This window comes from Corythoichthys intestinalis, chromosome 15 (genome assembly GCF_030265065.1).
Source record: "Corythoichthys intestinalis isolate RoL2023-P3 chromosome 15, ASM3026506v1, whole genome shotgun sequence".
NCBI lineage: Eukaryota > Metazoa > Chordata > Actinopteri > Syngnathiformes > Syngnathidae > Corythoichthys > Corythoichthys intestinalis.
In genome coordinates, this window is record NC_080409.1 from 36,892,555 (window position 1) to 36,903,260 (window position 10,706).

Below are 10,706 nucleotides of genomic sequence, written 5' to 3' on the forward strand. Positions count from 1 at the left end.
CTACTTTGCGGTTTTTCACTTATCGCGGTGGGTTCTGGTCCCCATTAACCGCGAAAAACGAGGGATGACTGTACTTCAGTTATGTGTAATGAATCTAAAACATATGGAAGTCTAATGTTTATCAGTACATTACAGAAAATAATTAACTTTATCACAATATGCTATATTTTTTAGAAGGACTATTATTGTTTTATCAAACGCAACAGTTCTTCTGGCTTAAAACACAGCAGTTTATTATAAAGAGGGGTGCAAGAGCAGAAACTGCCTTTTCAGCCTTGTCTGTGTTTTCCGCCATATTTTGACGAAGCAACTTTTTTGTTTTTATTGAAGCAACTTTTTTATTGAATCATAAAGACACAAATTTACTTCCATATGCAGGCATGTTGTAGGGTGGCGTAGTCAAATGGGAAGTGAGCAAAGTGCCGAAGAAGAAAGAAAAGGGGGGCGAGTTGTAAACTAACAGAAAGTTGACGCCCCACTCTCTAGGCTCCTCCTGCCACAGGATTATAAGGCAAATGTCGGAGTGAGCGCGGGCCACTGGGGGAAGGAAGTTGTGCAGGGTCAATAACACGCACATACACGCACACGTAGGGGCTCCGTAAATCACGCGCACACGCTCGCTCCGGCAACAAGTCGTGTGTGTAACTTCCAAACCGTCTGGTTTGGTAGTTTTTTCTATTTTTCTCTGGCAACTTTTTTGGGAGGTGGTCGCTGCAAATATGACCACAGCTGTTGTGTCGCCTTTCTTCGACTTCGAAGCAATCAATAAGGTAACTTTTCTCCTGCTTTTTTTTCATCGTGTGAAGGAATGCTGAGTTCGCTGCCCCCGTCGTGATTTGTTTATTCCAACTCTTGTTTTGCTAACCCGCTCTGTATAGTCGCATTGGAAGTTTTTTAAACTTTAAAAGTGGAAACAATTGTGCTCGGTAGGTTGAACAATCTGATCCCAAATCGGCCACATGCTCACGTAATCATTCGCCAGATTTGTCTGACGGGGATTAAACTCTTTTAACATGTGTCTAACACTGCAAGAAAACGTCGAAATGTGCCTAGCCTCATGTGTTGGAGATTTCCCTCCAATTTCCCTCTTCAGCTTTTTTTGTCATGTGTCTGTATTGAGAAGTGCAGCGGGGAGCCACTTTGTCTTTCTAAAGCAATGCCGCGGTTCTTTTGTGGGCCTGCTGGCCTCCCCTCTAAGCTCATGTGCTCTATTCTACTGAGAGCAGCCACACATTCCGAACCAGGGCAACCAGCCAAACCAGCTGCTGTTCTTCTATAAAGCCCTGCATCCGTTCTGCTTCGTCCAGGCCAAAAAACAGCACTAAAAAGGTTTTGTTTTTTTTTTACTTGCTCAAACTGAGGCAAAAGTGGTTCTGTTCTGATCATTGGTGTTTTGCCATCTACACTGAGACAAACAAGCGCGTTTCATGGCACTATTAACTCGCTGACGGCTATAGACGTCCAATCCATTTGAACTGGGAGGGCTAGCAGTGATCATTCGCTGCCAGACTCTCCCAGTTCAAATGGATTGGACATCTACATACCTGTCGACCCGAGGCTGTCGGCAATCTTATAAATAGTGACGTATGCCCTCACAAATTGGTGACTTATCTTAAAACGTTGTATATGGCGTGCAATATGAAACAAAAATAAAACTCAATTTTTTAAATAATATGAATTTATTGGTAATATTGTAACATATAACCTGGAGCAATCAAAGAACAATCAATATCTACAGCTACATCATGATTACTAAAATGAAAAGTGACTTTTGTTATAATTGTATGTAGCACTTTTGTCAATTGCTATCATGTCTTGATGGCTGCACTTCAGCTAGCAATTCAGTTTGACTTGAAGGTAGTTGGTTAGTAGAGCTGGGAATCTTTGGGCACCTAACGATTCGATTACGATTCAGAGGCTCCGATTCGATTATAAAACGATTATTGATGCACCCCCCTCCATTTTTTTCCCCCCTCTAATGTTTTGTACATTAGTTCCAAAATTGTTCAAAAATCCTCTCAGGCTAAATGAAACTACTATTTCAGTATCAAGTTAACATATAACAGTAAACAAATATACAAAAATAACAGTAAATAAAAAACTCCAGTCCCCATTCTTTATCAGCAGCTTTAAACTACATTCAATTAATTTAATGTTGTGAATCAACTGTTACAGTTGTTAAAATTGCTCCCGTTATTGTATAATTTCCATTATGTCTACTTTTGTCAAAGTTTTAAAACTATTTCATCATTTAAAGATAGATTCAAGACAAGATTCTGCCGATTTAGGAGTATTTTAGATTAAAAGTTAATTAGGTTTGCTACAACAGCGTCTTCTAGAGAGGTCCACTGCTTTAAGATGGCGGCCGTTTGCTTACGCCAGAAAGTCTGTCATTTCACATCTCTGTTCAATAATACATGTTCTAACACTGACGTAGTCTGTCATTTTGCATCTAGTTCTACATATATATGATATCTACTGTAGCCGTATGTTTGTAGCAACTGGGCGTTGTTTGTAGCGGCTGTCAGCCGCAGTCAGGTATGATTGTTTTTTTATTTAGCGGCATGAGTTGAACATGATATTTACTCTCGGTCCATTCCTCGTAGCGACCCAAAGACCGCGCTGACTGTGTTTTACTTCCGCTTTACCTGGTATAATTCAATAATCGGAATTTGGATATTTGTGAATCGTTCTCGAATTTTCCACAGCTGAATCGCGAATAATCTAAGAATTGGAAATTTCGCCCGCCTCTATTGGTTAGTGTGTCCAATTTTAAATTAAAAAGGTCAATTGATAAAAATAACTCACCGATGATATCCTTGAGTCAGGGAATATTTCTTTAGCTAATTCTGAGAAGTGATCAGCAATCGTTGCGGGCAAATTGTGTTCGGCAACAAATTGGCAGAATAAGATCGCTTTCGTCACTTTTCATTCCGCTGACTTCATCTTTATGACCAGTGTTGTTAATCTTACTTTTAAAAAGTAATTAATTAGTTACAAATTATTTCTCCCAAAAAGTAATTGAGTTAGTAAGTCACCTGAATGTAAGAGTAATTAGTTACTTGGCTAAGTAACTGGTGTTACCTTTCATGTATTTTTTTCTTCATTTTATCAAAAAAAAAAAAAAAAAAAAAAACATACTAACCTTTGCTATGTTTGGAAGTCATTATTTCATTTCGACGTGAAAGTTTTAAAACTGTTTCATCATTTAAAGATAGATTCAAGTCAAGATTTTGCCGATTTAGGAGTATTTTAGATAAAAAATTACTTAGGTTCGCTAGAAAGGTTCACTACAACAGAGCCTTTCTGAGAAGTCTACTGCTCTAAAATGGCAGCTGTTTACTTACGCCACCGAGACAGTCATTTCGCATTTAGTTCTATATGCATGAGATATCTAGCCGTAGATTGTAGGCTGTCGGCTGCAGTCAGGAAATATTGGCGCCACCTAGCCTAGCATCGCGTTTGCAACAGCGTCACGACAAACACTTAGTTCTCTGTGTCTCTGACTTTTCTCGCGTCACAAAATCCAGTGACAAAATCCGAAAGGAGAAAAAAAAAACGTAATGCTCGAAAAACGTACATATTCCGACCGTACGGCGTACACATTTAAAAATCAGTGCGCACTTGCACAAATTACGCCGAAACGTACAACTTGACAGGTATGCATCTATCGCTGTCAGTGGAAGCCAAAGAGTTAAGAGTTACGAAGATAGTTGATATAATGTAAAATGTCAAACATTGATAACTACAGGATAGGCCTGCACAACATATCGTTTGAACATTGCCATCGCAATGTATGGATGCGCAATAGTCCCTTCGTATGACGTGCAATAGTTTTTTTTTTTTTTTTTGTAAACTTCTGTTTTTCTTCATAAAAGCAGCAATTGTGCAATGACGTGGCTTCCTGAATCCCTTTTACATACACCAATCTTCATCATTCACAGATAAACCCCCTTAGCCTGGATTAAACAGTATCATATGAATACTAGATTTGTCCTGATCGCATAATTTTGCACCTGGGTCCGAGTTTGAGAATCTGCTGTTACCGAAAAAAATTTGACTGTTTTATTTTTGGTTTGACTCTCACGCTGCCAAGAACAGCCTCTTACTTACACAATGAATGAGTTGCCACAGCACAGTTTAGACTGTGTACCAAGCTTAACGATGATTGGTACATTTGTGCCTTTGATCGTAGAGCTACCAAGGCGCCGCTGGCCGGATCAAAGCTACAAACCTGTCAATCATCGTTAACTTGAAGTACCAAAGGCCAGCTGGACTGCTGACCAAGAAAAACAGTTTGGTCTGACAGGTTTTCAGGAGGGAGGGTGAGAGGCAGTACTATTATAACACAGAAAAACCTAAATATATATTTTTAAGTAAAAACCCGATTCCGGTCTGAAAAATGGCGCAATCGGCCCGATTTCTCATTATTTGATTGGATCCGGACAGCTCTAATGAATACAATGTTGTCATAGTGAGTCAACCAAAGTCTTGCCAAACAGAACTATTCAAGTATGGTGAAAATTCTTCTAGTTTTTATATCGCAGTATATTGCAAAACCCCCAAAAATTGCGATGTCAGTGTTATCCAATATTGTTCAGCCATACTAGAGGAAACTTAAATATTTCCATGCTCAAAGGATATGGGCGTGTAGGATAATCAGTGGCACTGAAACATGATCATTCACCTCAAGCTAAAAAAAAAAAATTCCTTCTCCAGTTTTCCTTTTTATCCTAAGATCATACTGTATTATAAAGTGAAAATTTAGGAGCCCTCATTTGATATAAAAATGAATAAAGTTCTTGTGTGCACAGTTAATTAACAAAATTGATTAACTTGGTTAAACTGTAAAATGGTTTCTCAACAGAGCCATTTGATTGATGCATTTCACAGCCAAGGGGCAGCATTTTAAGCCTCCTACTTTTTATTTTGTAAAATGTGGGTTTGATGTCAAAGAAACAAAAAATAAGATAATTGTTCTAACACTACCCTTAGTTTCCAGTTTTTTTACTAGTTTGTCATATGATTATTTTGCTATTAGATAACTTGTGGCAGTGCATATAAAATCTACATTATGGTAATGTTTTATTTTTTTTACAAAGATCTGGTGTGGATTGGTTTGCAAATCCCAAAAACATGCAGGTTCATTGACAACTTTAAATTGTCCTGAGATGTAATGGATTTAGTATCCTAGTAGATTCAAAGTATGACAAAGAAACATCCACATATTTGAAAACATCCGACTCACTTGCAGGTAAAAAGAAAGACTATCAATAGCTGCGTTTATCTTGCAACTTTACAACTCTTTTTGATATAGCGCCATTGTGGTTAAACAATGCAATTGCAGATAAAAGTGGACTGAAACTGTCAGGTTGTTTTGAGTTTAGTTGACAAATGATGAATCTGTAAATGAAGGGAAAACCTTGGTTGCTGAAATTGTTTGTGTCTGTGTGTGTTTTGTAGAACAAGAAACTGCTGGGCTACAATGGCAACCTGGCCGTGCCGCACACCAATGTTTCCAGCGCCCTACTGGACAGGAAGGCGGTGGGCTCCCCTGGAGCGTACCAGCGGCGGCACTCTGTCAGCAGCGGCAGCGCAAAGTTTAACCAGAACCAGTTCCTCAACAGTCTGAAGGCAGCAGAGCATTCACCACTCATCTCGGGCCTTGGTGGCGGCGGCGGTGGCGGCAACAAGGAGAACCACTTGCGGTTGCGGGACCGCTCCTTCTCCGAGACGGGCGAGCGTCTCCTGCATAAGTGTCTTGGCCCGGCCAGCCCCACAGGAGGCCAGGTGAACTCCAGCCGCTACAAGACGGAGCTGTGCCGGCCCTTTGAGGAAAACGGCGCGTGCAAGTACGGAGACAAGTGCCAGTTTGCGCACGGCATCCACGAACTGCGCAGCCTTAGCCGCCATCCCAAGTACAAGACAGAGCTGTGCCGCACCTTCCATACCATCGGCTTCTGCCCCTACGGGCCCCGCTGCCATTTCATTCACAACGCTGACGAGCGCCGCGGACCGCCGCTCAAGTCCACCAACGGATCGTCCCCGTCCTCCTGCTCCTCAGGCGAGATGGAGCGGCCCCGGCTGCAGCACAGCTACAGTTTTGCAGGCTTCCCCAGTTCAGCGGGGCTCCGCGACAGCCCCACGTCTGTCACCCCGCCGCCCATGTTTTTCCCAGACGAGGTCCCAGACTGGCCCAGCAGCAACCCCTTCACCTACTCCAGCCAGGAGCTGGCCAACCTGTTTGGGCCCAGTCTGAGCGGCACTCCCCTGTGCCCCGAGCCTAGCAATGCTGCGCCTTCTTCCCCCACCAACGGGCCTTACTACTTCCGACCCATGCTGGAGTCGCCCCAGATGTTCGAGTCCCCGTCCAGCCCCCAGGACTCCCTCTCGGACCAGGAGGGCTACCAGAGCAGCTCCGGCAGCAGCTTGAGTGGCTCAGAGTCCCCCACACTCGACACCACCCGGCGACTCCCCATCTTCAGCCGTCTCTCCATCTCAGACGACTAGACAGAATGCCTTATCTCATCCCTTTGCTTTTAGACACGAGGAGAACTGGGCCCGAGGCCTTGGGCACCATCACCTTGATGTCGCCACAAGGACATATTCAGTCAAGGCAGGAACACCCCCCCCCCCTTCAAAGTTTGCCCCCTTACACACTGGTCATCTTTTCATGCCTTTTACTGGCTTGCTGTCCTGTGTGTAAGGTATGCAGGATTTGGAGGTGGGGGGGTTTGAAGTTGCCTTAGGAATTTTGGAATTCCCAGGCAAAATACCGCTGGCCACGACATGGGATATGAAGTTTAATATCCTAGACTCATTGCCCAAAACTCTTTGACGATCTTACTCTGACAATCTGCGACTCAGAAAAATGCCCCTGGGTCTCAGTTTGGAAAATCCTAAAGAAAGTAACTGGCAAATCATTTTGGGGACCCACCCTTCAAAGCATGCCAATCAACCAAGCATGCATCCCTGGAAGCTAACAAGTTTAGACAGGGACTCTCAACCGATCTTGAATCCTCCAAACCTCTGTTTGGGAGACCCAGTGACTTACAATCAATCTTGGTCCCCGGCGCCTCTGTTTGGAAAACAAAAAATGACGACCGACTCATTTTGGGACCTTGTGCCTCAGTTTGTGAAACGGTGGTAATCCCACAAACTATTTTCAGACACCTGTGCCTCAGTCTGGGTCAAAGAATGACTCAAAAAGTCATTTATTAGACTATTTCAGCATTTGTGGAACCAGGAAATCCAACAAAGAAAAAAGACATTGACCTATTTCAGGACTAGTGCCTCATTTTGGGAAACTGAGCTTCCTCAAAAAGGTATTTGCTAACCATTTTTAGCACCTGAGCCTTGTTTTGGACAAAAAAAATGGTAAACCAATTTGGGACCCCATGCCTGAATTTGGTATCACGTGTCTACATTTAGTGGGCCACTCTGCCTCAGTTTGTGATATCAGTCCACCCAAAAAAGTGATTTGCAAACTATTATCAACTAGGTGCCTTGAAAAAAATGACCCACCAAAGCATTCTGAGACCCGGTGCCTCAGTTTGTGAAATCACGTACTCTGTGAATAATTTCTGGGCCCCCGTGCCTCAGTTTGGGAACCCCACAAGTTTAGGGATCTTCAACAAATCATTTCATTCCTGCTAATCTGCACACAGCCAGTTAATTTAGCTTTGGGGGGTATAGAAAAAAGTGCCCTACCATGTGCCACCGTGCCCAAAATGCGCGTGAAAAAATTTTGAACTGAAAATTGTGAAATTTGACTCTGATCATGATTTCTTGTTCTGCCAAGTTTTTTCCGCTTTTGATTGTGTAGCAGCACAAGTGGCCTTGGAAAACAAACCTGGGGACTGTATTGCACTAGCCACCCCCTCATTAGCCCCCCACACCCAAAACTAGAACAAAGAAAAAGACACACGACTCTGAAAAGTTATGGTTGTAAACAAAATAAATGTTAGATACCAAGAAAAAAGTGCCTAGGGGATGGGGTTTGTGTGTTTTGCGTGGGGGTGAAAGGACTACTGTGCTTATGTAATTGTGATGTAGGGTGAGTCTGCAGGAAGGACTTTTGAACTGGAAGTTGGTCACCACCCACCCCCTCATAGCCCCCCCTCATCCTGTTGCTGGTCACTGGCTTTTTTGTTTTTCTTGATCTTTATTAAGCTGATCATTATTGGCCACCTCACTTGACAAGATCTCCAAGCTCTCTTCTCTTCCTTTTGATAATTATTTTTTATTAATGTTATTATTATGGTTATTATTATTAATATTATTATTTGAGAACTTTCCAGACAGAATGTTGGGCTTTTTTTTTTTTTGCTTGTCACTGCTTATTTAACTTATCAGAACATATTTATTGGTGATCATATGCGTTTTTTTTTCTCTTGTTTTTTGTTGTTTAATTTTTGTATTTATCTGGATAATGAACAATAGAATATATTTTCTTTTATGTTAAATTATGATCTTCCATATTAATCTAAAGATTGTGAAGACAGTTTGTCGGTTTTCCTTTGTTATTCTTTTGTTTCCTCCACAGTTTAATATATTGTACTTCTGCAACTAGGCTTTTTTTGTCAAAATTGGTCGAAATTGCGACAAGAAAAAAAATGCCGTTTGGATTATTTATTTCACATCTTCCCTTGTAACTGCAATTCCACCAGAACAAACTTGATGATTAGTTTATTTTGTTGTTGTTGTTGTTTTGTTTTTTTCCTCCCCCACACACACGTTTCGAGTGCTTTCGAGAAGTAACTCGGGTGCTTTTAAGCCCTTATTAGTTTTGTTTTTTTGGGGTAACGTTCCTGTTTTCACCCAGTCTGCTGTGACCAAATAGCTTGAGGAAAAGTGTTCAGAGTTCAAGTGCCTCGTTTGCATACATTCCAGGTAGCTAAGGACAGCAGAGGACCTGTTTTTTCCCCCTGCGTTGGCTTCACATGTTTTTGTAAAAAAAAAAAAAAATTTTTTTTTCTTCTTTTGGGACACAAAGAAAGTAAATAACAAAACTGTTGAATGTATTTTTTCCAGCCATGTTTGTCACTACAGTCCTGTGCTGCCACGTTTTTTTTTTTCTTGTAAAGTTGATTGCAGTTCAGTCAATAAACCCCGTATTTTTTGGAAAAAGTTGAAAATGTGTGTATGTGTATTTTTAAAAATATATATGGTGGAAAACACTCACGTACCTGTCAAGTTGTACAGTTTCGGCGTAATTTGTACAAGTGACCACTGATTTTTAAATGTGTATGCCGTACGTTCAAAATCTGTATGTTTTTCGTGCATTACGTTTTTTTAAAATCCGGATTTTGTCACCGTTTTGACAACGGGACAGAGTGCGTTACTATGCGTTTCTATGTTGAATGACGCAAGAAAAGTCAGACACGGAGAAGGGGAGTGGGAAAGTGGGAGTTATGACGCCGTTGCAAACTCGATGCTAGGCTTCATTAATGCCTGACCGTAGCCGACAGCCTACAAACTACGCCCACAGGATGCTACGCTAGATATCAAATGTGTAAGAACTAGATGCGAAATGATACACTTGCCGGCGTTGGTAAACAGCCGCCATCTTAAAGCAGTAGACTTCTCAGACAGCCTCTGTTGTACTGAACCTTCCTAGCGAACCTAAGTAACCTTTTATCTAAAATACTCCTAAATCGGCAAAATCTTGACTTGAATCTATCTTTAAATGATGAAACAGTTTTAAAACTTTCACGTCAAAATCAAATAATAAATAAATGACTTTCAAAAATAGCAAAGGCTACTGTTTTTTTTTTTTTTTTTTTTTTTTTTTCAGAAAAAATGAAGGAACATTAAAGGTAACACTAGTTACTTTGTCAACTAATTACTCTTACTTTCAGGTAACCGAGTTAATTACTTTTTGGGAGAAGTAATTAAAGACAATATTACCAATTAATTCATATTATATTAAAAATTTAGTTTTATTTTTGTTTCATATTGCACGCTATTTAAAACGTAAGATTAGTCACCAATTTGTAAGGGCATACGCCACTATTTGTAAGATTGCCAATGGGCTCGGGTTGACAGGTATGCACTCAGGTGACTTGAAGTTCCGCTCTGAGACCCCCAATTTGGCCAATTTCAAAATTGTCATATATGCATGTGTGATACATTCTTGGAAAGCTTAAAATCTCAATTTTCTGGTGGAAGAAAATTTTTCAACGGGGGCATTTAAAAAAAAAAAAAAAAATCCCTAAACCCTAACTCGAGGTGAGAGCATAATTAAAGACACCATGATTTTGACCCAAAAACTCCATGTAGAATGTCTCACAGAGTGTCAAGACACAGCTGTGAATGGCCACAGCCAGACTTTTGGGGTATTTTATGCGTGGAACACTGTAATATAACAAGGGTCGCAATGCAGAAATCGCAGACATCAAGGAGTGGTCACAATTTTGTTTTTCAAATATTTGTCCTTTTAAACTTTTTTTTCCCAATTTTTCTTTGTTTGGATTGATTATTTATCATCTAACATATCGGGGGAAATGCAACAATAAAAAAAAAAAATACAATTAAGCGATAGTTATGAGGTGACCTATTTACAGACACTATTTTTTTCATTGTGACGTAATTTGTTTAAAAGTTTAAAATATGCGAGAATAATTTTATAAATTGTTTTCTTTTTTTTTTTTTTTTTACTAAATATTAGACATAATTAATGATTCTAAGCTAAAAATGATAGACAT

At 40.5% G+C, this 10,706-nt stretch overlaps 1 protein-coding gene across 1 annotated transcript; it reads left to right on the plus strand.

The window, feature by feature from the left end:
- The first annotated feature begins 507 nt into the window (after nucleotides 1-507).
- zfp36l1a (zinc finger protein 36, C3H type-like 1a) lies at nucleotides 508-9,137 on the plus strand. Its single transcript, XM_057860397.1, has 2 exons — nucleotides 508-770; nucleotides 5,464-9,137. The coding sequence occupies exons 1-2, from the start codon at nucleotides 720-722 to the stop codon at nucleotides 6,508-6,510; spliced, it is 1,098 nt and encodes a 365-aa protein (XP_057716380.1). The 5' UTR covers nucleotides 508-719; the 3' UTR covers nucleotides 6,511-9,137.
- The last annotated feature ends 1,569 nt before the right edge of the window (nucleotides 9,138-10,706 follow it).